At 36.9% G+C, this 27812-nt stretch overlaps 2 protein-coding genes across 2 annotated transcripts in view; one reads left to right on the top strand and one right to left on the bottom strand.

Moving 5' to 3' along the window:
- The window catches only part of LOC102600786 (uncharacterized), an 18442-nt gene extending 8126 nt beyond the window's left edge, over positions 1-10316 (top strand). The window contains exons 2-5 of the mRNA XM_006345693.2: positions 1855-2093; positions 9155-9344; positions 9490-9725; positions 9868-10316. Coding sequence (XP_006345755.1) covers positions 1855-2093; positions 9155-9344; positions 9490-9708 — 648 coding nt within the window. The 3' untranslated portion in view covers positions 9709-9725; positions 9868-10316. The remainder of the gene's footprint in view (positions 1-1854; positions 2094-9154; positions 9345-9489; positions 9726-9867) is intronic.
- Positions 10317-11980: 1664 nt separating this feature from the next.
- LOC102600462 (carnosine N-methyltransferase-like) lies at positions 11981-26595 on the bottom strand. The gene is made up of 18 exons (XM_006345692.2): positions 26407-26595; positions 25929-26001; positions 25798-25841; positions 24465-24507; positions 24095-24307; positions 23924-23998; positions 22374-22445; positions 21817-21861; positions 21639-21718; positions 21471-21535; positions 21326-21392; positions 21135-21248; positions 16231-16304; positions 15507-15604; positions 15342-15401; positions 15164-15232; positions 15030-15083; positions 11981-12292 (listed from the first exon to the last, which is right to left on the bottom strand). The coding sequence occupies exons 1-18, from the start codon at positions 26502-26504 to the stop codon at positions 12230-12232; spliced, it is 1407 nt and encodes a 468-aa protein (XP_006345754.1). The 5' UTR covers positions 26505-26595; the 3' UTR covers positions 11981-12229.
- Positions 26596-27812: the final 1217 nt, after the last annotated feature.

The following is a 27812-nucleotide window of genomic DNA, read 5'->3' as shown; positions in this document are numbered from 1 at the left end:
AGTATAATCTATCCAAAAACTGAACCAAATCTAAATGGATCCTAAAACATCTATGATTGACTCAGTTTCATTGGAGTAGACATTTGTACACCAAAAGCAGAACAACAAAATACACTTAAGCTTTACTTCCTGCAAGTTGTTGTTCCTATTCTCAAAACATCTCTCGTTTCTCTCCCTCCATATAGTCCACCAAATACTAGCAGGGATCATCCTCCATCTTTCTCTGTTTGTAGCCCCAACTCCAGCCATCTCCCAACTGAATAGAGTCTCATCAATCTTGCTAGGCATACACCAAGATATGCCTCTGAGATTAAGGAAAATCTGCCACAGCTGCTCAGTAAAGTTGCAATGTAAGAAGAGATGTCTCACTGTCTCATTAGCCTTACCACATAAGGAACATCTGTTACATAGAGAGATTCCTCTCTTGGCCACATTATCCAACGTCAAAACTGCTTTATTGGCTAGTAGCCATGTAAAGCATGCCACTTTGTGTGGCACTTTGTTCCTCCAGATTTGCTTCCAAGGCCATTTGAAGTCTTGAATGCCACCAGTACTTATCTGTTTGTATCCTTCTTTCACCTTGTAACTACCTTTGTTGTGCCCTTGCCACCATAAATAATCCTCGCCTGTTTGTATACCTTGAAAATTCTCCAGAACCTTAAACAATTCAAGTATTCTGGGAGATTTCTTCTGAGGATCAGATCCCAGCGTTCATCTACCAAACTTGGTTTACTGTCTCTATAGAACTCAAGGATACTGTGGTACGAGCCTATAGAACACATCCTGTTCAAGTAAGGTCTTTATCGTTTGAGTTTAACTGATTACACCAAAAACACAGGATCAAGGTACTATTCAACTTCTCATTATATAAAAAAGAAGGTAGTATTCAACTTGGTACTCTGCGTACTATTCTCTACATTCTCAAAATATCTAGACTTCCCCTCCTTCCAAATGTCAACCAGATGCAGGCAAGAACAATTCTCCATCTACTTCTGTCTTTTGCCGGTAGACCTGCCTCCTCCCAATTCTCGGTTAAGTGCTTCTGAAACCTTTCCAGGCACAGTCCATGAAATGCCTTTGATATTTAAGAATACTATCCAAAGTTGTGTTGTGGTCTTGCAATGTAGGAATAGATGATTAACAGTCTCTGCCTTTTCACCTCAAAAGAAACATCTGGAACATAATGGGATCCCTCTCCTCAGCAAACTATCCTGTGTAAGGCCTGCTCCCTTAGCTAGTAGCCTCACAGAAAGCAAGCTACTTTATGTGGTATTTTTGTTTTCCAATTCCTAGGCCAGCTGTTTAATTGTAGATTGGGGTGGTTCATCATTCTGTAAGTTGCGTTAACCTTGAAAGTGCCACTGTTATTGCCCAACCACACAATACATCCTCTTGTCTGAAGCCCAGCCACCATAAGAAGTAATGTGAAGCTTTCTAGTTATGAACCAGAATTTTGATAATTCTGTAGGCATGTATGGTCTATATTGATTAGAGATAATGTACTGTATTTGCTTTGTTCCCAAGATTCATTGTGGTTCAATGCACAGGGGTTAGATTGTTTAATTTTTATTTTTGGGTTAATTTGAAGTTTTTTTGAAGATAAAGTTTTACTTTTGAGAAATAACATATGTTGTAATATTGCAAACCATACTTTCTTGTTGTAGTCTTTCACAGTCTTAAAGAATTTCTTTTCACTAGCATATAAAATGGGATTGGGAGAAAGTAACTTTCTTTTTGGTTATTCGAAAATGTTTCTGGTACAACACTAAGAACTCGATGAACAAATAAGGGTATGAAGTGGTTGTATCCTTCCCAACTATGATGGATTATCAAAGTTTGGTGTTATTGGAGCAGGTAATGGAGCCAGGTGCAAGGGGGTCTTATTTGAAGGATTCAGAAAAGACAGAAATGTACAAGAAGCATAAGGAGAATCCAGAGTTGTATACAGTTGAGCGCCTAGCAAAAGATTACAGGATCATGAGGCAGAGGGTTCATGCAATTCTATGGCTGAAGGAACTTGAGGAGGAGGAAGAGAAGAAGCTTGGGCGTCCATTGGATGACTCGGTGGAGCTCTTGCTAGATACATGCCCAGAGTAAGTGAATTAGATTCTGAAGTTATTTCCTTTAGAATCCTTCGAGATTATGTTGTTACTTATAACTTCGTCCAAGTTTGATGTTCCTATTATTATTTATTGAAAATGGTACTTTGTTAATGTTTATTACCCAAAGGGTACCACAAAAGTATAAAAGTTGAAAACATGAGCATATCAACAGCAACAACATCAAGGCTTTCCACAAAATCCAAAAGAAATGCTGGATTTTCCATTGTATTGCTCCTATATCATTAGTATAAGTTTTGTATACATTTGTACTTTAGAAAAGAAGTATGTGATTTTTCCCTTTCCAAAACATTTATTTTTTCTTTCCTCCAAATAGTCCACATGATGCAAATTGGGATAGTCTTCCAAGTTGAATTTAGTCTTCTATCAATTTTCTGTCCCCGCCAACAATTGAGTAGGTGTTTCACATTTGAGGTGTCACCCAGCTAACTTCAAATATAATTAAAAAGAGTCCAAATTTTTGAAGAAGTTGCAATGCAAAAAGAGATGCCTATATTTTTTTGGTGAATCTTCACATAGAAAGCATCTGTTGCAGAGATAGAAGCCCCTCTCTGTGATACATCTTGAGTTAAGCATGCTTCTTTTTCTGCTGTCTATCCAGAGCTGGACTTTTTTTCTGGTGCTTTCATTCTCCAATACATTTTCTATGGACGTTCAGCCTCCCATTGTCCTGTTTGTTTTTGCAGTAGATTGCAATAGCTTTTAACATGAATACACCACTACTGCTGGCCATCCACACTTGTGCATAAAACAATCTGCAATATGTGCATCTATTCCAGAACTATATTGTATAAAACAGGGAACACTTCTTTCAGAATCCCTATATCCAGCCATCTATCTAACCAAAATTTGATGTTTCCTGGTATTTGCAAGTGTTCTTCCACACAGCCACTCTGCTAGGCCTTATAGCAGGTTTAGGAGACCAGAATTCTTCTTTCCATATTTTATAGCTTCACGAATATCATTCAATCTCCAAAGCCATTTGCCTAGGAGGCTTTTAGTGTGCAGCTTGAGGTTTTACATCTCAAAACTGCAGGCCGTCAAACCAAAGTATAGTTTCTTTCTTTGCGAGCTGCCCTCCCCAAGAAAATTGTTTCTCAAACTGTTATTCCTTTTTCAATACAAGTTGGGATGGGGACAAGAGAAAAGACATCATGTAGGTTGGAAGACAATCCAAAGCAATATTTACCTATGTTGCTTGAACTCCGATGGTATGGATCCGAGTGTTGTGATACGACCAATAAATGTATATTACAACATATAAAGTATATATCTTGATTAATTAAAGCTATTGAACCAAAACTAATTAAATTTAGTTCTTTATAAACATCTAATGTTTATTCATAAGATATCTTGTGTTGTAGAAAATCATTTGCATACTTTATATAACTATATATGTTTATGACATAAACCCAAAATTAAACCAAGTACCCTATCAAAGCACCTAGGGTAAGTTGACCAAGTCAGTGTGGATCCCATACCCACCCATGTCGTGTCGACACAAGTGCCACATGAATTTTGAAGTCATAGAAGCATAGCTATTTATCCACGCTAGTCTTGACCGCAAAGGATAGCTATGCACACCCCCCGCCCCCATGGATAGCTTTTTCTCACATTTATCAAGAATGCCTTGCCATATCCCTTTTTGTTTTATTTTGCACCAAAAGGTAAACCCAAATAGACGATAGGATCATTTTCAACACTGCAACCTAATTCAAATTTTAGTATAGTCTTCACTATTTAAAAAGTGCATATTTAGAGCACTTTATCAAGCCTCCCCACTTATTTTATGTCATTGTTTCATGCCCGGCCAATGTTACAAGAAAATTGGAAAGACTTCAAAGAAACTTTTTGGGGATTCGGCGAACGGGTTAGGAAGTATCATTTGGTCTAATGGGAGGCGGTGACAACTCCGAAGTGTTGAGGGCTGGGAGTAAAAGATTTGACGATTTTTAACAAAGCTTTGTTGGGAAAATGGTTGTGGGGAAATGGGATGGAGTTCCAATCCTTATGGAGAGAGGTGATAGTACTTAGTAGACAAGTATGGAGTGTTAGAAGGAGTTGGAGAACTAATGATATCACGTTGTCTTTTGGGTGTGGGGGAATATCATGAATGGATGGGTAGATACTATGATAATCTTTCTTTCAAGGTAGGGGATGAGAGAAGAGTTAGCTTCTGGGGAGATAAATAGTCCGGAAATATGATGCTAAGAGGAGTTCCAAGCATTTATAAGGTTTCTTGTCAAACAGAGGCGATAGTCCAACACATAAGGGGACACAATGGGAAGAAATGTTTTGGGATTTGAGGTTGAAGGGGGATTTCTAGGATTGGAAGTGAATGGTTAATAGTCTCCAATATTATCTCATTTGTTTGTCTTTTCTTTCATATTCGATTTCTTCATTCCAAATTTCTCCATTCCTTCCTATATGCCTCTCTAGAGCCCGTCTAAGTAATGTGCGCAATACAAAATTCATGTTGCAAAACTCATTTAGTTCATCCTATTGGCGTGACCCATCCGAAAAATTCCAAATAAATGTGAGGATTCCAATGAATCCCTAATTGTGTTTTGTTGTTAGCCTCCTATCATCAAAGGCTTCCCACCCTTTCATAATGTTCCTCCTCACACCACAACCTAAAGGCATAGTGATCCTATTTGTTCTCCACCTCCTTCCATTTCTCCATGAAGCTTCTCCCTCCACGCCAAATCTCCACAATCATTTACCCAAAAGTGCTTTGTTAAAAACCTTCAAATCCTTAAGCCCAAGACCTCCTGGCCGTTTAGGAGATGTCATAGTTTCCCATCAAACTAAGTGAAACTTCTTTGCCTCATCCTAAAGAAAATATCTTTGCAACCTTTCTAGCTTCCTATGACTATGGTGGTAGAGTTGAACAGGGACATGCATCATGTAGGGATACTCGATAAAGTGCTCTTAATAAGCACTTCCTTGCCTCCTTTGGACAAGTATCTTTTCTTCCAAACTGCTAACCTCTTCTCTACCCTCTGATTAAACTGATGTGTCTCCCTTGTAGACGGCCAGTTTGTCCATGTTTATGAATGAAAAAAATACATTTACTTGATAAAAAAAGAAGTTTGCAAATATGTGCTAGCTTCAAATGAATAGTTCATAAACATGAAATCATTGAAAACATATTGTTTGACTTAAGATAGCATTAGAATGCATCACAATCATAAAACTAGTGTAACCCATGACCCATACCCGCTTATAAAACATGACTCATTGAGGAAGAGTTATGTCTCTCTTACCTCAATTCTGAGCATAAAGACTGGAACAAAATATTTTGACAACCAACTATCGTGCTCAATGGGTGGGTAGTCTTAGAAGTTGTGTAAGAAATGGCATATAAAGCTAGAAGTCTACTGTTTCATTCTCTTGAAGACTATCAAAATTCCTTTGACACCGAAAGCTAGTGGATCGATAATATAGTCGTAAAAACTGGATTGTGGTCTATGTCACGACTGTACTAGTTCTTAGAATAACGATACAGAGTACACATGAAGATTGGATACAAGAAATGAAGCTACCCTCTGGGCTTCAAAAAGGAAGAGGGGGGGGGGGGAGGGATGGCAGTTTGCTAAGATCCTGATCTGCCTTAGTAGTATCAGCTATAGTGTATTAAGGTCTAGTTTGGCCAACTAAGTATTTAGCTATGCTTCTAGAATATATATGGTTATTATATAAATGGTCTAGCTATTATATTATAATATTAACATTAGGGTTCTGGAAATATTTATTATCTACTTTTTATCTATTTTTTGGATGAAGTAAGGAAATTTCATTAGAAGTCATCAAGAAGATGCTGCAAGGCAAAAATTACAACAAAAGAAGGTGTTTGTTCCTGTACAATAACTTACAAAATAACTAAAAGAGCAGACATAATCCAAAAAAAGTTCATAAGTAGTTACAGGGACTGGTTGAATCAGCTATATAAGATGACCAAACAGTTGGATTAAGAATGTGGGATACTGTTACTAACAGTCTCTTACATAGTTGCCATCTGCATTCCCCTCCTCAAAATCTTCCATCAAGTGTTGTGTAACATTTTACTTTGACTTTCATAGCTAGGATGAACAAGAAGGGTGAAAGAGGATCTCCCTGTACAGGACCTTTTGATCAGAAATGAGTACTTAACTGTGGTGGTACAAAATTTGATCCATCTAATCCAGCATTCCCCAAATCCCATTTGCCTGAGTATGTCGGGGGGGGGGGGGTGAGGGGGGGGGGGGGGGGGGGGAGGGATGGCAGTTTGCTAAGATCCTGATCTGCCTTAGTAGTATCAGCTATAGTGTATTAAGGTCTAGTTTGGCCAACTAAGTATTTAGCTATGCTTCTAGAATATATATGGTTATTATATAAATGGTCTAGCTATTATATTATAATATTAACATTAGGGTTCTGGAAATATTTATTATCTACTTTTTATCTATTTTTTGGATGAAGTAAGGAAATTTCATTAGAAGTCATCAAGAAGATGCTGCAAGGCAAAAATTACAACAAAAGAAGGTGTTTGTTCCTGTACAATAACTTACAAAATAACTAAAAGAGCAGACATAATCCAAAAAAAGTTCATAAGTAGTTACAGGGACTGGTTGAATCAGCTATATAAGATGACCAAACAGTTGGATTAAGAATGTGGGATACTGTTACTAACAGTCTCTTACATAGTTGCCATCTGCATTCCCCTCCTCAAAATCTTCCATCAAGTGTTGTGTAACATTTTACTTTGACTTTCATAGCTAGGATGAACAAGAAGGGTGAAAGAGGATCTCCCTGTACAGGACCTTTTGATCAGAAATGAGTACTTAACTGTGGTGGTACAAAATTTGATCCATCTAATCCAGCATTCCCCAAATCCCATTTGCCTGAGTATGTTGATCAAGTATGCCCAATTAAGCTGGTCAAAAGCCTTTTTAATGTTAAGTTTGAAAAGTAGACCAGGCTGCCCTGACTTCATCTTCCAGTCTCGAGTGTCATTAGCTAGTAGGGCTGCATCTGTGATCTGCCTTGTTTTGATGAAGGCATTTTGGTGTCCTGATTCAGGCTTCTCACCATCCTTTTTAATCTTTCCTCTAGTAAATACTGTCAATCTAGCTGATTGTTCTGTAGTCCCTCAATTGAGCGACTCCTTTCTTTTTAGGGATTAGAGCTTAAAATGAGGCATTGCAAGATCTGACTAGATTGTTTAGATGAAATTTTGTAACACTGCCAGTCAAGCTGATTGGTTTGTAATCCCTCAATTCAGTGGCTCCTTTGTTTTTAGGGATTAGAGCTATAAATGAGGCATTGCACTATCACACTGCCGTCAAGTGATATTGTATTTACACTCTTTCGTAAGGAACATCTTAAAAGAAGAAAAATCTCAACAAAATTTTTTCTTTTTATGGGCATACAGCCATGCACGCATAATGAAATTCCTCATTATGTGTCTAAGAAAATATTTTTAAACAACATACATTCGGGTTAATTAACAGGTTAGTTCATATATTTTGTTTATTTAAATTAAGTACTTCTATTAGACTAGACAATGTTTTAGACAGACAACCAAGAATTTTTCAAAAAAAATAATTTACAAATCAAAAGAAAACTAAATAATTGCTAAATTACAGGAAATTGTTTTATTGACATACTCTCTCAATTTCAAAATAAGTGAGTTGAGCCTTTTTCCATAGTTCAAAATAAGTGAATTGTTCAAAGTTCAAGAGAGTTGTATTTTTTCCCATTATTGCCCCTCATTTATATCTTTTTTGTGATAATTTCAAGAGAGTTAATTGTTCATGTTTATGATTTTACTTTGAATTATTTATATTTTCAAGAATAGTTTGAGAATAACTAAAGGGGCAAAAGTGGAAAGTGGTTTTTATTTTATGTCCTAAATTTTTTTTCTTAATGGGTGTGCATTGCCTCAACAATTCACTTATTTTGAAATGGAGGGAGTATATAATTAGAATTAGGAAATATTTTTGAGTTATTTTTAGTATGTTAATGACATTTTTGATCAAATAGGTAGAAGGAAGGCAAATTTGAATCATTTCTAATAGGTTAAGGGCAGTTTTGATCCAATAGGTGGAAGAAGGGGCAAATTGGATCCAATAGGTAGAATGAGGGCACTTTTGAACCATTTCTAATATGTTGAGGGCATTTTGAACCTTTTCCGTTCTCTAAATAACTCAAGTCTCTAATCTTGTGTTACTATTAAAAGTATTAATTAATTTTTAGTCTTCTTTAATTTTTTGAATTTTGTTTGAAAGGAGAAGTAGTAATAATAAACTATCTAGGATTATACTTACCAAATTCTTGTTAATCGATCCAATCTCAAAAGAGCACTATACCATATTGTTGTTTTTTTCAAAATATAATATGAATGCCTTTTCAAAAAAAAATATAATATGAATTTTCTTTTATCATCCCTACTATTCATAATATTTAAGTCACACTCAGGAGTCAGGATAGGGGTAGTATAGTAGACCTGGACTTTACTTGATTTAAGAAAAAACCTTCAAGAAGACCTGGAAAAACCTTGTGTTGCTTTATGTTTTCCCATAATGATTCTTCACTAATCACTACAGACTCACGATAGTTATCTGATTTGATTGTTCACATTCCTGGATCCTGATTCCTTATTTGCTGGTTGGATAAACATATTCACATTATTACCTATTAAATGTTGTTTATGTCAGTACAAAATTGTTTACTACCAACCTAGTATGTATGTGTCGCAAGCTAAATATAACTTAGAAAATCCACTAAAATAAATTTGGAAGAAGTCAACGTTTAATGGACGTGGTTCAGGGTTTCATTGTCAAACTGTTATGCAGCGGTGCTTGTCTCACATCTTTCCTTGGACACAAGCATCTTTATCTTCAGTGATATCATCATGAAAGCAAGCACATGCATGCTTGCTCTAGTCTAGCAATATGTTTGTGCTGATCACCTGGAAATTGTCATGAAAATGGCCAACTCCATTAGAAGAACTGTTATGATTTATGAAAATACTAATCTTGCTTGTTCTGCAGATTTTTCAATTCTCATGACAGGGAATTCCATGTTGCAACTCTTCCTTATAAACCCGACTTCAAGGTCATGCCCGAGGGTTGGGATGGGACTACCAGGGATCCTGATGAGGTGCACTATGAAATATCAATGAAGGAAGATGAGATGCTGTATCAAGAGTTTGTCCAAAGGATGAACTTTAACAAGATGAAGGTTAGCATGTCTAGGAACCAAGAAACAATACGTGTACCATAATGATCTGATGTATTGTTGAACCAAAATAAGATTTTGATCTGTTGGGTGTACTGTTATTCTGTTTTACTAACTCTGGGCTACATGGTTCTGCTTTTGGTTTTAGATGGCGAAAAAAGTGAAATGCCACAAGTATAGCCGCAGGCGCCCTTCAGATGGCTGGAATTTCACTGTCGAGATGCTAGGATCTCGTGGCAAGCGTGGGAATGGTGGTGGCTGGAAGTTCGTTAGTCAACCTGATGGTTCCAGTCGACCCCTTGATGAGTTTGAGAAGATGTTTGTCAAGAGAGAGACCCCACGTCGAAGGAAAAAAATTCTCCCTTGATTTTTGGCATATGCAAGGTAGATTCCAGTTAAAAGATGTGTTCTTAAATTGTTAGATTTTCTCATAATTGACGCATTTCATGCGTTTCTGGAAGTTATTTTTTTGGTTGTTGTTCGGCAGAAGAGCCAGTATACACTTTTATGAAAATGTTTTTTGCAGATTACTCACAAGTGGTTTCTACAGCTCCTGTATCCTTTCATCAAATTGATCAAGTTAAAAGTTATAGTGGATCATATTTCTACCTCCATAAGTTCACCTAGTTTTGTGAAAGATTGGTCATCGCTTTGCTTCATCAACGTTCAATAACACGGGCTTTTGCTAAGAATATGCTTTTGTTTGGTGTTCAGCTAAATCTCAAGGGATAATTTAGATGTAATGTGGCTTCTCCCATGAATCCCTGAAGTGGGGGAAATGCTACTTATGATGTTGAATCCTCCGTTTATTCACTTTACTAGTTTCTTTCATCATCATTACTACTTTGCTATGGAAAAAGCAAATTCAATGTCATAATGAAAGTTGAATTCTCTTGATATGACAAAAAATGAAAACGGATGAAAGTGTGGCCAATGCAACTGTCTCAAGAGAATGCTAAAATCCTTTTTGTCCTACAAGGTATGATGTTGTAGAGACCTTGGTTTTCACCAAGTTATTCAATTGTTTTTATGGGACTCTTATCAAATTTCAGACGGATTGGAGATAAGCAGGGACTTCTCTTAAAAAGTATGTATTAGCAGCAACAAAGTTAAAAAGTATGTCTTAGCAACCACTATAGTCGACGCTAAGTTATATAAACCGATGCTAAAAGAATACATTAGTAACCTAGCATTAGCGGCAGCAAAAGTTGCCACTATTAGGCATATAAGTCGCTGCTTATGTTTTTAGCAACAACTCTACTCATCAATAGTTGTATTAACCGACGTCCAAGTAAGTTTTAGAAGCAAAAAGTTACCACCCAACAGGTATGCCGGTAAAATTATTTTAGCGGCAACAAATAATGCTACTAATAGCTACAACAGTCGCTGCTAATAGTTATATAACCGCCGCTAATAGGTATACAAGTCGCTCAAAATAATGCTAAAAGTTGCTGCAAAGGTATGCTTTAGTGGCAACAAAAGTCGCTACTAAAAGGCATAACGGTCACCACGAAGAGTATCATTAACCGCGGCTAAAATTTATTATCAAACTATATAAACCGCCAAAAAAATTATGTTTTAGTGGCAACAAAATTCGCCGCTAAAAGGCATAACAGTCGCCACGAATAGTATTAATAACCGCCGCAATAAGTATGTTTTAGTGGCAACAAAAGTCGCCGCTAAAAGGTATAACAGTCGCCACGAATACTATTAATAACCGCCGCAATAAGTAGGTTTTAGTGGCAACAATAGTCGCCGCGAAAAGGCATAAAAGTCGCCACGAAAAGTTTATTAACCGCCGCAATAATTATGTATTAGTGGCAACAACAGTCGCCGCTAAAAGATATAGCAGTCGCTACGAATGGTATATAACCGCCGCAAAAATTATGTTTTAGTGGCAACCGAAGTCGCCACTAAAAGTTATAAAAGTCGCTACGAATAGTTTATTTAAAATTATGTTTTAGTGGTAACAGCAGGCGCCACGAATAGTAGTATTAACCGCCGCTAAAAGTTACAATCAAACTATATAAACAGCCGCAAAAATTATACTTTAGTGGCAACAACAAACGCCGCCAAAAGGTATAACAATCGCCACGAATAGTAGTATTTACCGCTGCTAAAATAATGGTTTTGTGGCAATAAAGTTTCCACCGATAGTAGAATTAATCGCCGCAAAAAGCTATAAGAGTACTATATACACGCTAAAATTATGTTTTCATGGCAACAAATGTCGCCACTAAAAGCTATACTAGTTTCCAGGAATAGTTATATAAAGTGCAGCTATTAGATAGGATTAGTGGCAACAAAGTCATTCTAATTTTAACCGCCGCTAAAAGTAAACTTTAGCAACAACTATTAGTTATATTATACATTTTTAATAGTTATCATTAGTTGCAACAATAGTCGCTATTAATAACAATATTAACTGCCTCTAAAAGTATGTTTTTCCAGTAATTATGGTTGCCGCTAAAAGACTCTAATAGCTTATGTTAATCGCCGCTCAACGTGAGTATTATCCACAACAATAGTCTCAATAGTAGCTTTAGTTTAGTCGCCACTACATGTTTCAAATTGCTGCAGCCTAACTATCACGAATATTTGTTATGATTTACATTAATACGATCCTCTCATCAACAATATGAAGAACTTCTATCAATACACAAGTTCTAGGATCCTCGCAACAAAAGTAACAATTTTAAATTTGAATAGTCATTCATGCCATCTCCATTACATTGATCAAAGAAAACAAAATCTTGTTTAAATCTAAAAATAACAGATTTATGAAAATCGTCCTCCTAATCTTGAATATGCATGCCTTTAATAGGATTAAGTGAATCAACGTGAATTCATTGGTATTCCACAACACATGGATGCAAATTATTTGTTGCTTAACTACAAAAAGTCGCCTTTGTTTTCTTACGCATTGTCCAGAAGGCAGCATAATATCGATTCTGCAATGAGAAGACCAAAGTTTAGTGTAGATGTATGTATAATAATTGCACATGCAACAAAATAGGAGGATTTATGTATGATCCAAGCCCATCTCATGAATTGTCTGTTTTGGCCCAACATGCTCCTCAGATCCAAACACACGCGTACCATGTGAAATGTGTCAGGTCTTCACTTTCATAAACTATTCGGATGTTGATTTGCCTAAAGTGTCATGTGCACTCACCCCTTCTTCACGTGCCTAAAGTTTCAGCCTGCTACTCCTTTTGAAGGAGTGCACATGACACCTTAAAGCGAACCTACATCGGATAAGGAGAAAAGCCTGAAGAGCTTTGCAGGGAACCGTACAAGTTGGCATGGTATGCGCGTTTTTGGGCTCAATGATACCATAGTCCGAGAGATAAATTCATGGGGGATGTTGGGCAAAGGCATACAATATATAGCATGGGCTTGGGTCAGAATTTAAAGGAGAATATGAAGACCAAAACAAAAATTGTTAGCAATCAAAGGGAAGGAAAAGAGTAAAACAACACATATCTAATAATATCAAAATTGTTCTCATCTATACAAGAGAATTTGTCTGATTGCAATCTAAGAAATTGTGTCACTAAACCACCAGGGATCCTAGTACATAAAGCATGGATTTCAAACTATGAATTCAACCAAACTTCGCAGAATATGCCAACACTACTTCACGTGCTAGTTTAATTTACTGCAGTTTTGATATATAGTATTCGGAGTTCTCACATCTGTAAAATTTCATTTCACTAGAACTTAACGAGTGATGAATTTTAAAATATATAATGCGCTCCTTTAATTTACTGAAATATTGATATATAGCCTTTGAAAATTTCTCATTTTTGAAGTTTAGATTTCACTAGGAGTTAACGAGTGAAGGCCACTGTACTTTTGATCATGAATATATGATGCATTATTTGTTGAGCAATATATAAGTACTGTACTTTTGATCATGAATATATGATGCATTATCTGTAAACAGGTACTCTTATATTGGTACTAGACAAACCAGCTGGTACACCAAGAGCTTACCGACCATGCTATCAAGTGTCAACAATGCAACCCTCTGAGGCTCTGACCTAGTAATGGTTCATTTTGACTACTCAGTGGATTACACACAATTATAATAGAGCTGTCATTCACTGGTCGCTCCAAAAACATATCCTTAATGGCTTGACATTACCAACCGCTATAATTTTATTTTATTTTAAGAAAGGACAAGTCTATTACCGACCGCTATAATTTGTAACTAGTAATTGATTGTTTACAGACTGGAATGGAGCAAAGACAAGAATGGGAAGTTCTCTGTCAACTCAGCATACAAGGAGCTGAATTCATCAGTGGTGAAGGAAAGAGATTGGCCTTGGAAGATGATTTGGAAGCCAAAGATTCCTTACAAAGTTAACTGTTTCACCTGGGTTTTGGCAAAAGAGGTAATCTTGATACAGGAAAACCTAAGTAAAAGGGGTCATCAATTAGTCGCTGAGTGTTTTCTATGTGGGGAACAACCTGAGACAATCAACCATCCTTTTTTGCATTGCAAGTGGACAAACCAACTATGGAGGATGTTTATATGCCTAAAAGGGATCAGATGGGTGAAACCTGGAAGCATAGCGGGTGTCCTAAGATGCTGGAACAAGGATGGTATGGTAAGGAAGAAGGAGGAGAGATGGAAGATTGTCCCGGCTTGTATTTGGTGGTCAGTCTGGATTGAGAGGAATAGCGGGTGTCCCCAATTGCTTAGTGCTGGAAGCCCATAACAACTGTTTGGAATTGATACTCAATTGTTTGATTTACTGATTAATACAAGATAAATTTGTCAATTATTTTGTCCCTTGATCCTGCCCCCCACCAAACCCAAAGACAATCCAACTATGGCGGATGGTTATATGCCTGCAAGGGATCAGATGGGTGAAACCTGGAAGCATAGCGGGTGTCCTAAGATGCTGGAATAAGGATGGCATGGTAAGTAAGAAGGAGGAGAGATGGAAGATTGTCCCGGCTTGTATATGGTGGTCAGTCTGGATTGAGAGGAATAGCGGGTGTCCCCAATTGCTTAGTGCTGGAAGCCCATAACAACTGTTTGGAATTGATACTCAATTGTTTGATTTACTGATTAATACAAGATAAATTTGTCAATTATTTTGTCCCTTGATCCTGCCCCCCACCAAACCCAAAAACAAATCCAGTCAAACATCGTATCAACATCATAATAATAATAATATGAACCAATCCGTCCCCACTCAATAGGGGAGGGAGACACCTGCTTATAGAATGATTTCTAACTAAGATACTCAATCAACATTGTATATAGTCAAGAGATTATGCAGAAAACTCTATGATCATGTTACTGTTGAAAGATGAAAGAATCATTGCAAATATAACATAAAATACTCTTAATGATCATGTCACCATAATTAACAATTCTAAATTTATTCGACTGACTTCATTGCGACCCAAACTAGCTCTGGTCAGGCCGAAAAGGCCGAGTGACCAGTATGCATTGGATTTAGTTACTGAAGTTTTTTTTTGGGAGTTGCGGGGTCAAAAAACAGGAACTCATGATTTTCAGGCTTTTCGGTGTGTGTTGGTCCATAGATTTTGTGGTATTTGTTCGATAGACTCTATTGGGCCTCAAACTTGGACATGGAACATGATTTAATCTTAACAGGAGAAACTGAGTATGAATACCACATAGCTACAAAAAGATGTTAAACTTACTTGCATCATTGACCTAAGATTTGTAGTATATGTTGTCTCAATAGTTGATTCTTTCTGCATAAGAAAATGAAGCACTCAATCCTAACAAATATATGGTGCAAGCCATGACAACAATCAGACGAATCTGAGGATACCTCAAATATAAATCCATAATGAAGAGCGACCCTTTTCACATCCTCCAAGCTCAGATCAATAGACATTTCCTGGATTTTTTAGGGTGGGGGAGAAGGAGCAGTAAAACAAGTATATCATCCATATTAAATACAAAATGTGCAGCTATTTTTTGGTTTTATATAGAGAGAGAGAGCTTACATCTTCTGGACTATACATATCTGCAAAATGATAAAGCAAGGGCCCCAGGTTTATCCAGACCTGCAAGGCAAGCAGATCATGCATCATAAAATAAATACACAAAAAGATGAACAAAATGATCAATTTTTTTTTGAAAAATATGTTAAGCTTAGCAATATTACTTACTCCACCATCTTTGAGGACTTTTGAGATAATCTCAATATACTCCACAATGTTATGGGCAGTGTCTAGGAAGAAACAAGTGACAACTGCATCCCAAACTCCTGCACATTAATATCTGATGAGGATAGCTTCTATCATAAAAAAAAATGTTACGATTTAATGAATAACAATGACTAGAATATCTGCAGACAACACATGATGAGAACTTAGCAAATTGCATTTGAACCAGTCATGCAGCCTCCCTCCTTCACACACACACACAACCAAGAAAAAAACCAAATAGATGCAGGATAATTTTACTAGATAGCTGAGTTATGGTGATCAATCTTAAGAAATGCATGCCTACAAAAGAAAGCAAAAAGCATATTATTTTCGCAACTAATTATATTTAGCATAAGACAAAAGGTCATGAACAGTCAACATGAGCGGTTCTAATGAGCTGAAAGATGAGGGCAAAACTTAACTTTAGGGCCCATTAAGATGCAGGTACACATATACCCCAATTGCAGCTCTTATTTCCACAAGGTATAGATGAAATATCAAAATACATTATCCTTGTACGAGCTAAAATATAACCTAGGTCAGTATAAGAAGCATTAGATATTTTGTTTAAGGTCCTGAATCTAATGTACATATTTGTATATATTTCTACATAAAACATCAGTGGATGGTTCCTCCGGATATTTTCTATCTCCTCAGACAAGAAAATGCCATCAAGCTACCATACCTGCTTGGCTTGGATCACTATAAACCTCAACAAAATCACCACCACACATGGAAAAGCCTTCAGTAATACCTGCACTGTTTCCAAAGTAATTGATCAGAAATGGGCCATATAGAAGCAAGCCAAGTGATACAAACCATTGAGTGAATTGCAGAACTAAAAACGGCCGGGTTCACAGAATGAGATGCGTATAACATACACTATTCTCACACACAGCGTAATTCAACTTACTGCATCTAGCAACAATATACCAAGCAAAATTTTACTTTATGAAAACCAAGAAGAAGACTTGAGATATGGAATTAAATGATGACATCATAAGATCTAGTCAACTTCGGTAGGAGTTTCACTAAGGGGGACTTTAAAATTGCAAAATATGTGCAAACAAAGACTAATTTGTATTTTTCTTTTGAGAATATGCATCATTTCGGATCAGAGGTTTTTTTAATAACTAACTCCTTTACTCTTATAGCACTTCCTCCAACCTAATCCTGCACTTTGCACAACAAAGTTATGCTTGAACTAAATCATTTACTCTAGTACAACAAAGAGGCTTCCAGATTGGCAGCGAGGTCAGCTCCATCTCCTCCTTCCTTTGTCTTTGTCTATTGCTCATCATCGACCTTCTTTACGAACTCGTTGACACTGGAACACCCGCCATGAAGGTCAATCCAAAGGGGGAAAGGAAGTGTTAATTAATAGCACATTGTTAAGCATTCTCACATATTTCATGTCCTTGTTACACACTCTTGTCACTGTTTCAGGGAAGTTGGAAAGAGTTCAGAGGAATTTTCTGTGAAACAGCTCAAGTAGGGAAAGAAAGTTCCACTCGATAATTGGGACTTGGGAGCACTATCACCGCGTTAAAGTGTTGGTTGGAGTTCCACTTAAGGATCTAAGGGTCTTTAACATGGCACTATTGAGAAAGTGGTTATGGAGATTTGGGGTAGAGCTGAACATTTTTTGGAGGGAGGTGTATGGGGTTTTGAAAGGAGTGGAGGATTAAAAGTACCCCACTCTTTACGGGTGCGAGCTATGGAGGAATATCTTGAAAGGATAAGAAGAGTCCAATGGGATCATACCATTTAGAGTGAATGATGAGAATGGTGTGAGTTTATGGGGACAGGTGATGAGGAATAACTTTTTTTTTAGAAACTGGCAATGTTAAGGGTTAGATTAGTAAGTCATGTATCCTAATATGTATAGACATTCTTGGCAAAAGATGTCGATCTAACGGCTGGATAAAGGGGACATGGAAAGCAAGACGTTATTGAGGGTGTTGTTGTAATGGAGAGGAGGAAAGAAAGGTTGTGAAATTTGAAAATTGGAGAGAAAGGAAAAAACCTAGTAAAGGGAAAAGATAGCATTACCCCTGGATTAGTGAATAAGGGTGGAAGAATAGAATGAACAGGTTTACTAATCCTAAAGGGTTGAATCACAAGGAAAAAAATCTCTCGAGAAAACCAAACAAATGGGAAAGCTACTGCTTCGACGGAGATCGAGCAATACACAAAGTAAACGACGCCAAAAAGCTAGATTCGAGCCGGGAACTTTGCCAAAGAGCTGAATCCTGTTCTCTAGAGCTGGGGAAGCAGCAAAACGACAGAAGTTGAGACCCAGAAACTTCAATAAAGTGGTAAGAGATTGAGTAACAGCCTATAGCAACTAATTCACCAATCCACACTCTACTATCAAGAGTATAATAATACCACCATTGTTACCTTGAACTTCTTTAACTCCATATTTCATCCACTACATACTCATATTGTTTGGTAATAAGATCCCCCTACTTTTCTATTTTGGTCTCCTGAAAAAAAAGATATATGTCTTCTAGTTCTGCATTAAATTCTTAATAAGATTTCTTTTTGGTAATTTGTTACGTCCCTTAACATTCCAAGATAAAAGATTAACTTTCATTGATAAGTCAAGCTTAAAATCTTCCCCTTGCTTCTCACCCCTTCCACCTCTTTATTGAGTTCTGATTGCAAATTCTTTAATTCATTTTTGGCAGTCTCCTTGCTCCTTGGTCTTTTATTTTACTGTGTTCTCCTTGCTTCTCCCTGATCTATTTCCTTTCGTCAAGTTCACTGAGTAAGACTAGTGTCTCTTCCTCGCAACCTTCAAAAGCAGCTCCATAAGTGTTGCTCAGATCCAGAATAGGAGTTCACCCAATTGGAGGCCCCAACTTCAGCCTCGAGAGATTCCTGTGCCTGCATGACCACTGGCTCTGCTTTTTGGACTTGCATAAGTTGCAAATTTGTGCCATCTTGTTCTGCATGGATTGATGGTCCATCTTATACTCAACAATTCTCATGGCATCAGCATCCTTCGACTTTTCAGTCTCTTGGGGTTCCTTATTGCTTCCTGGTGGCTTTGTTGATTCATGGTGGCTGATTCCCAGGTTGCAAAGCTTTCTAAGAATTTCTTTGCGGTTTCTTTCAGAGTCGAGAGTAACGTCTGTGAGAGGCAGACCTATTTTCCATGGAGTTCTTTTTAAAAAAACTGGTAAAGTTGTATTCCTCAGCATTAAGGACATGCTGGAGACCTCCAAAAAGTTGTTAGGAACAGCCTAAATTATTTACAAAGAACCTAAGGCTGTTTAGCTTATTCTATACAAAAAATTTTACACCAAAAATAAAATGCAGCAATACAATTTCCTTTAACTTTCTGGATGCTGTTAACTTTGTTTTCAAAACATCTTCCATTCCTCTCCCTCCAAATTGTCCACCAGATACATGATGGAATTAGTCTCCACCATTTCTTCTTACTCTTACTACCCCCTTCCCTAATCCAACAGCTTAGAAGGTCTGATGCATGCTCAGGCATAGTCCATTTGATCTCTGTTAGGCTGAGAACAAGGACCATAGCTGAGAGGTGAATTTACAGTAAAGAAAGATATGACTACTTGTCTCTCCTTTCTCACAGCATAGGAAGCACCTGGATGCAATGTGAAACTTTCTTCTCTGAAGTCTCTCATGAGTGAGGCATGCTTTTCTGACAACTAACCAAGTAAAGCACTTAACCTTTGTTGGTGCCATATTTCCATGGAGAACTCCTATTTTCCATGGAGTTCTGTTCATTAAATGGAGCCTCATGTGGCTCATTAAAAGTCTAAATTGAAGTTTTTGCCTATTCGGTCTCCTTTGGGGCCAAACAATGAGTTGGGTAACATTGTGTTCAACAACTCCTGACAATGGTGTCCACCACTGAATCTTGACGGGTAAATTCTTCCCGGGCCATTGGCCCTTCATGATTTTGTTCAATGGTACAATGGTGTCCACCAGTGAAACTTGACAGGTAAATTCAGCACCATTCCCCTTCATGATTTGTTCAACAGTAACTCTAAAAAAGCAAACTCAAAGAGAAAGGTGCCATCTCCCATCTCATATATGTTCAAGCCATGAGCTTGCTAGAGCTGGACGATCGCCTGATTGCTGAGAGGATGGGGATCTCCAAGGTGTTCATGGGAATGGGTTCCCCCCTCATCAATGTCTTGCCATCAATGACTTCTTGGTTAGACCATTTAAGGCTTGTGAGAGACTCTGTATATGGGAAATCGTTCATTGTTAAACTCAATCTTAGTCCTACAGCATTGATTGGAGGTCCCTGACTGCTTAAAAATCTGCCAACCTTGTCGTCTAGAGAATCCCATCCTGCATTAAAAGCCGCTTCCAGAATGATAAGGACTGATCTTTTCCTTCCTGTAATGTAAAATTCTGATGTACTGACCAAGGCTATTGTAATTTCTAGAGAAAAATGTCTCGGGAAAGTTGTCTTTCTTCTTCCACCTTCTCACAAAATTCCTTGAACCCTCAATGCTTCGTGTAATATCTGGTCAATCCTCCATGGTGTCTCTGTTAAAAGAGACTCTCCTGATGAAATCTTCGCTTCTCTTAGTCCAACCAAACCATGACTATGTTGTATGGGACGATCTAACAATATCGAAGGACTTAAACCAACTGCAAAATAAATGCAATCCTCCATCTGGAAAAGAGGATAAGGAGAAAAGAAAGGGAGAAGAGAGAAAGAAAAGAGAATGACACTGGGTTAGGAGAACGGGGGATCCAGAGTGGGAGAAGATAGTCGTGACCAAGAGACATCTAGAAGAGAAAGAAAACTGGAACGAAGAGTTCTGGGTTATGGCGGAAATCGGGTGGGAGTGTTTTCTGATGGGTAAAGGGTCAGTTTGATATTTTTTGTTAGAAACAGAATCTCCGGCAAACGGGAAGTGGTCGGAAAAATCTTTTAAGGAGAGAGAAGGTTGGAAAAAGGTTCTGGGTTATATCAGAAAACTGGTTTGGTTGATCCGAGAGATTTTTTGAGAAGAGAGGAAGTTGGAATAGGATTTCATAAGACCTACCTCCGGATTTGGGCCTGGGAGCATTTCTCATACAGATGTTTTTCTTTCTGTTGAGAACCATTAACACCTCATACTTGAATTGTTTATAGAAGAAAGCTACAATAACCAACTAAATGCAGAGACATTGCCTCATAGAATTCATTTAACTACTTAAAAAAAATTAAAAGGAGATGGAGGGTGGGGTGAGGGGGAACCTATTCTAGCTCCTAAATATTCCAGTTTGGACCCTGCTATGCCTCAAAATTCTGAAACTTAAAACTCATGTGAAACAAAACCAAAATCTAATCTCGACTTTATTGCGGCATATTATTGCCATCCTGCTATTTGCAATACAGACCGCTAAAAATGGTGTCATTAGTTAGCCTTCACCATGCCACCACATTCACAGATCTAATAATATCCAATATCAGATAATTTCACAAGTTGAACCCACAATGGTTATGTGAAGTCTTCAAATCATTACCAATAAAGGAGAAATTCATTTGATAAGCATGATATGATGAGAGCAGTAGAACACACAAGATGCTATACACAAGTTGATGGATACCTAGCCGGATGAATATCTGGAACAGAGACGGGACGAAGCTGATCATTGTCTGACACCGAATTGCAATTGCTGTGTATCCACGGAAAGATTGTCCATTCACCAGCAGCTTGAGTACTATAGATGTAACAAAGGTAGCAAGGTCAGAACCACAGATCTACATTCTTTAGGAAATGGCTGACCTAAGAACTTACTGATTAAGAATAAAACTGGAGCAGATCATCATGTAGTATGAGAATTCGTTTCCTTGGCTAGCAAAACCTGTTTTCAAGGTTCAATATTGGTTAAACAAGGCTCTTAACCAGACTATGGAAAGATTCCAACTCTAGGCTAACCTACCAAGACATGAAATTTCTAGTGCAAGTCTTCCAAGTCCAGCGCCAGGAACCAAACAGGCTGGAGGACTACTCAAGAAGAACTAAGATTTTAGTATTTTCCAGTTGACAACAAAAATAACGCATAGCCTAAGAATAAAGGCAATCGAAACTGCAAAAGGAAGTGACGAACTTTTCATTAGATCGATTAGGAAATAGGCGTTCAAGCTCTTCCAGAATGGGCCTATAACACTGATCACGTTCTTTTTGACCCTGTACAACAAAGACGAAATAGCATTGATCTTCATTTTCTTATTTTCTTAGATAGTTTACTTGACAGAAAGTATAAGCCAATAAAGAACTATGTCTACCTCGTTGGCCCAATCTCTTACAATGTTTCTGATGATACAACGAACCTGGAACAAAAATTAAACAAACTATTCAAAAAGCACACAACAAAGAAAAAGACAATTTAGCTAAAACAATGAACAACAGAGCAATTTTGCCTCAATACTAATCTAGTTGACAGAAATATGAATCCTCTATATCCATTCCACTCCATTAGGGATTCCTTCCAATAATAATTTTAACGAAAATTATATAACATATTTAGAGTACATCCTGACATGAGAATGGAATTTCACTGATTTCTAATTACTCTGACTTTTTTAGGTACGACATGTACAAAATAAATTTTGTAGCTGAGAAGAGATGTTTCTTTCCTCCCCACATGGCTAGAAGTAGATACACAAGAATTAATTCTAACTCCCACATGATGAACCAACTTTCCTGAACAAGCAGAAACATGAAATAGGTGCAACTTTACTGCAGTAAATATAACCAGTTTAATAGCTCACTCTCCTGTATGCACCCTCTGGGACAGGTACTTAACATATTTCAAACAACACTACAAAAAACAACAAGATACCTTATCCACATCAACCAGTGGAACATGCAGCTGCAAAGATGGGTCCAACCATTCCGGAGGTGATGACGATACCTGAAACCGCAGATGGTAAGGAAATAAGTATTGGCATATCAAATTAACTACCTCAAGAGTAGGTCGTTATTAGAAGGAAGCCAAAGGACAAAGTTATACAAGAGAGAGGAAAGGGGGATAATACTGTTCCTTTTTCCTTTAGGTGGTTCATCAAGTGCAATAAGAAAGAGAACAATAATGGTACTTAGTCTTTCCAATCAAATTACCAAACATCAATTCAGAACCTTTACAAACTATGTATGAGTACCTATTTCTTATGGTGTGGGTCTTTTCCCAAGAAACCACTCAGATCAATTAGGGGTCATTTGGTAGCTGGATAAAACTATCCATGTATTAATTTCCGTATAACTTATACGAAGTTTGGTAGATAGATAGGAAATAAGTTATACATGTATTAAATTAATATGATGTTTGGTTGACAATTTAAAAACCCACATAATTAATCTATGTACAAGTTGTGAGGAAATCTATGTATTATTTTATGCAGGATAGAATGTGAAATAACTAATACCTGCATAAAATAATGCATAGATTCACTCATAACTAATCTTCATATTACTAATACTTCGATAACTCTATCCAGCTACCAAATGACCACTTATTGTGTCTATTTAACTAACGGAAGCTAATCGAGATCGAGAGCTTTCGTATCACACAACTTCTGTGATGATTTTCTTCACTTGAAAGGATTTTGTACTTATTTATGTTGATTCCTATAGTCCATAGAGGATAGAAAATTCCATTCATTACAATTATCTAGTTAGCACTAGACAACCATCCCCTCTCATTAAAAAAGAGGGAACGGATTGACCATTGTGGTTACAACAACAACGTACTCGGTGTAATCATATATATGGGGTTTAGGGAGGGTGGTGTGTACTTTGACCTTACCCCTACATTGTGAAGGTAGAGAGGTTGTTTCCAATATACTTTCGGTTCAAGTAAAGCATTTCAAAGCATGTATGAAAAGGGAATACAGTAGTGAAGAAATCATGATGAAAATAAAGGACAAAAGAGCAGTAGCAACAACAAATATTACGATAACCTAAGCAAAGAAAATAATAGTAATGATAAAATTGAAGAATAAGATAATAGGAGAGTAATAATAATAATATTAATACTGGAAACTAGACAACTCGACTACCTACTAACCCTCTACCCTATTCCTCGACCTCCATATCCTCCTATCTAGGGTCATGTCCCCAGTAAACTACAGATATGCCATGTCTTGTGATTAGATTTTTATTCTTTTTATCACCCACCTGGGTTTTTGATAAGGTCCCACCTGGTGTAATTCTCCTACTCAAAACTCATAGATAACATATCCTTGAGGCCTCTTTCTTTAATGAAAGAGTGGCAGGAAAGCTTTACATATGAAATTTCAACCTTCCTTAGAGGTGTTCAGGGTGTATGTGCATTTTTTTTGTATGTGTGTGGGGGAGAGAGGGGGGATTGGAAGTTTCAGGTAGGTGCTTTACCTTTCCATTGCAACAAGCAGAAGCATATAACGTGTCCTGGTTTGGAAGGCTCTTACAATCATCAACCTCTTGCTCCTGTTGTCATCTACAAAGGTCAACTCCATAGTAAAATTAAAATAAAAGAAACAAGGTAATCACCAGATATCAGAAACTTCATAGAAGTAAGGAGACCTTATTAAATGGTGCCGGGTACTTCCCATTGCAGGTCTCTTTAGAGCTCGGTTCAGCCAAGCAGTGGCAATCTACTCCACCACTAGTTGACGTTGACTCACATAAGGAAAGGTTCCTTGATCTAGAAAAGTGATGACTACCTGACACATCATCTAGATGTTGGTTTTCACGAATATCAACATCCTGACTCATATCAAGAGGGGGCTCAAACATCTGCAAGTTAACAATTGGACCTCAACTTATTGTATCATACAACCAAGCTGGTCTTTCTACGTTTAAGCCCATGAAATGGCAGAAATTAATGATACCCCAACAGGATGGAAATAACAAATGGATACAAGAAAAAAGATGTTAAAGAGCCTCTCATCACCTTTAGCATCTCAAATATGAAATATGAATTTTCAGTGATGCACCTGCACCACAGAAAGAATGATTGGTTTGGATCACAAAAAGACATCTAGAGAGTTAGGAAGTGTTTCGACCATTGCAATTCTTACATATTAGAAGACAAAGTTGTTGGTGTAGGACCATATGATAATATTATATTAGAAAAGTGAGAACAAATATTTAGCTGAAATGCAAAGGGATTCTTGGCACACATGCACATTTAAATGTAGACATGGTTCGTCCCCGGTGGGATGACTTGGTGGTTGAGGCATTAGTGTTATAACATCCCAGGTTCAAACTCCAACTGGAACATGGAGTGTCAGTCCATCTACTATTGCCCTAGTGAGCAGGTTTACCCCACACTTGTGCTTGAGGGGAATAGGAGGTTCATTGCACTAGTAAGGTGAATGCAAATTAATCCAGACACTGTCATCAAAATGAAAAAGAAAGAGCCAGCATGGCTTTTGAGAGCATCAGAAAACTGACTTTCCATCAACAAACCCCAACTATATTTAAGTAGGATGACAAAATTCTTGCTAACTTCTCAGCCCCACACCACTAACATGCTCATACTATGTGATCAGATTGTCAGATTCATGGTTTATGGAGTGCAGTAGCATAAAATTTAATAGGGTTGAACTTAAATTGAGTCATATAACTAGAGTATGTGGTCAAATAATTTCACTCTTTGGCTCTTTGCTAAAATAAGAATGGTTTGTAGTATATCCTTATTTCATGTTGGTTAAGAAATGGATTTGGGCCTAACTCAACCCCAAAAGTTAGTTCATAGGGTGAGAATTGTCCAAGTCCATATAAGAAGATCAATTACCCATACCATATCCAAAGTGGGACTCTTAACACTCCCCCAACGCTCAAACCTCGTTGACTGGAGCATGGACAATATAATATGGGGCCCAACATCGGTGAACAAAGAATTGAGATGGGTTTGGCCCTGACACCATGTTAAGGAATCGATTTTGAGCCTAACTCAACCCCAAAAAACTAGCTTGTAGGGTGAGGATCCCCCAAGTCTTTGGGGAAAAGGTTTCTCTGAAAGACATGGAAAATTACATTTCTAGGAAGTAGTTCTGCTCACATCATCAACAGCTATATGCATAGCTAGTCTCACAGCTAAAACAGGTTAGCTATGTTAGGTTACATTTCATCACAAATTTTGCAATAATAATAGAAGATTCTAGGAGTTTGGCAAGCACAAATTTTTCAAATGTTTTGAAGGAAATGGAATTAAGTTCATTGCATATAAAGTTCCAACTAATCCTAATTAGCAGTATAGTCAGTTGATCATATAAATGTACCATCTCAGTTTCTGAAACTTCGACGGAAGGTGAGACAATAGGGCCTGCAGAGCACATAGCACAAGTATCATAAGGTTACTACAGAAATGAAAGTATCATGCACCAAAATATCTATCAGGGACAACAAACACCTTATGATGCGGCGGTAGTTTTGTAAGAGACCTTTCCCATCTTTTCACATCCTCTTCTGCAGCTTCAGGATAACTGTACAGAAAGTCACACAAGTAATCAGAATATATATTTCAAAATAGTATTATTCCAAGCGAATAACCTTTGTTTAGTCATATTTATCTATTACCAAACCAAATGTAACCAAAGAAAAGAGTAGCTCTCAGACATAGGCTTACGAACTACTGAGGCTTAGTGTTATACAAGAGCAAATTAATAAGTAAGATTACTACATGAATCATCTCCTCTGTATCAGGTCCATATAGTTCCAGCATTGAACAATAAGATTAATTTACACTATAATAAAAAGTTAATGCACATGGGAAAAGGAGGAAAAACGTTTGGAAGCTTGATGATTATTAAAATTTATGAATAAATTAATACAACTAACTGTAGAATTGGGGGAAATGGGGTGAGGAATTGAAGAGAGTGTGTGTGTACTTGAGGTAGGCGCTGATGATACGACGGAGGGATTTGACTTCTAGAGCTTCTTCAAACTCCCTGCGCTGAAGTTCGTCGGCCGTTTCGATTTCCGACATTGCCGGAGACGGTGAACTCTCTCAATGTGGACTCTGCCGGAGACGGTGAACTAATTGTGCCAAAAGAGGAGAAAATGACATAAATGGTGTTTCAAGTAAGGTTTATTTATTAATATAATCACCAATTTTGTTTGTTTTTTGTTCCTTAAATATATAAATGAGATCCTTTTAATTTATCAAAAAATTAATACTACTTCTTATTTAATATTTATATTCATTATATAAATTTGACCCAAGAAAAATCAATAAAATCTTAATCACTTTTTTAAAAAAAAATATACGACACAAAGAGCTACACTAAAAACTAAAAGATAGAATATAATATATATATACCTTAAATGTTGCACTAAACGCTAGATCAAAAATTGCAAAAACTACATCTTAAAATATGAGTTCTTACTAAAAATAAAATAATTATAATTTTGTCAAATTTATTAGACAAAGTTTGATGATATTTGACGGAGATTAAGAGTCCGTTTGGCCATGCGATATGGTATCATGATATGGAATCATGAGATGAAATTGAAGTTTTGTTTGGACATGCGATATGAAATTTTTGTGTTGTATATTTTCTCATAAACATAAAAATTTCATAAGTTGTAAAACTATTAAAATAGCCCCAATTGTTTATTCAATCTTATCAAATAAACAAAAATTTATAAAATCGCATAATAAATTATTACAAAGTTATTTGTTCTCCACTTAATTGTTTCATCTAACTTTAATTTAATAAAAAAAATTGAACATAAATTGTAGTGCACTAGTCTTTAATATAATCCTCCCACATAGTACGGACAATTTCCTCACGTTGAACTTGCATCTCTCGATCATGTGACCGAGAAGACAAACCAACATTGTTACTTTGAGCCATTTGTTGGTTAATATCATCCGCAACTATATTTTCATGCTCATAGACTATAAATATTTCATCAGTACTTTGGTATTCTCGCAAATAATTATATAACACTGCACAAGCTATGACAATTTTCACTTGTGTATCAATTATCATAATGGTTCATGTCTTGTTTCAGTATTCTAAATCTATTTTTTCCAAGCTCCAAAAGTCCGTTCAATCACATTGCGCAGAGATGAGTGCCTATAATTAAACAGTTCTATGGGATTTTGAGGCTCTCTTTTCGGTAATCTTGCAAATGGTAGTGTAGTCCTTTGTATGGAGCTAAAATCCTTTTGTGTTTCGAAAACCAACATCAAGAACATAATATTTATCTACCAACAAAACATTTTATAAATAATTACTAAAAGCATATGTGACGTAAATGAGACAACTTTGTGTAAATAAATAATATT

This window comes from Solanum tuberosum, unplaced genomic scaffold, assembly GCF_000226075.1.
Source record: "Solanum tuberosum cultivar DM 1-3 516 R44 unplaced genomic scaffold, SolTub_3.0 scf00072, whole genome shotgun sequence".
Taxonomy (NCBI): domain Eukaryota; kingdom Viridiplantae; phylum Streptophyta; class Magnoliopsida; order Solanales; family Solanaceae; genus Solanum; species Solanum tuberosum.
This window is presented reverse-complemented; position numbering and strand designations above follow the sequence as displayed.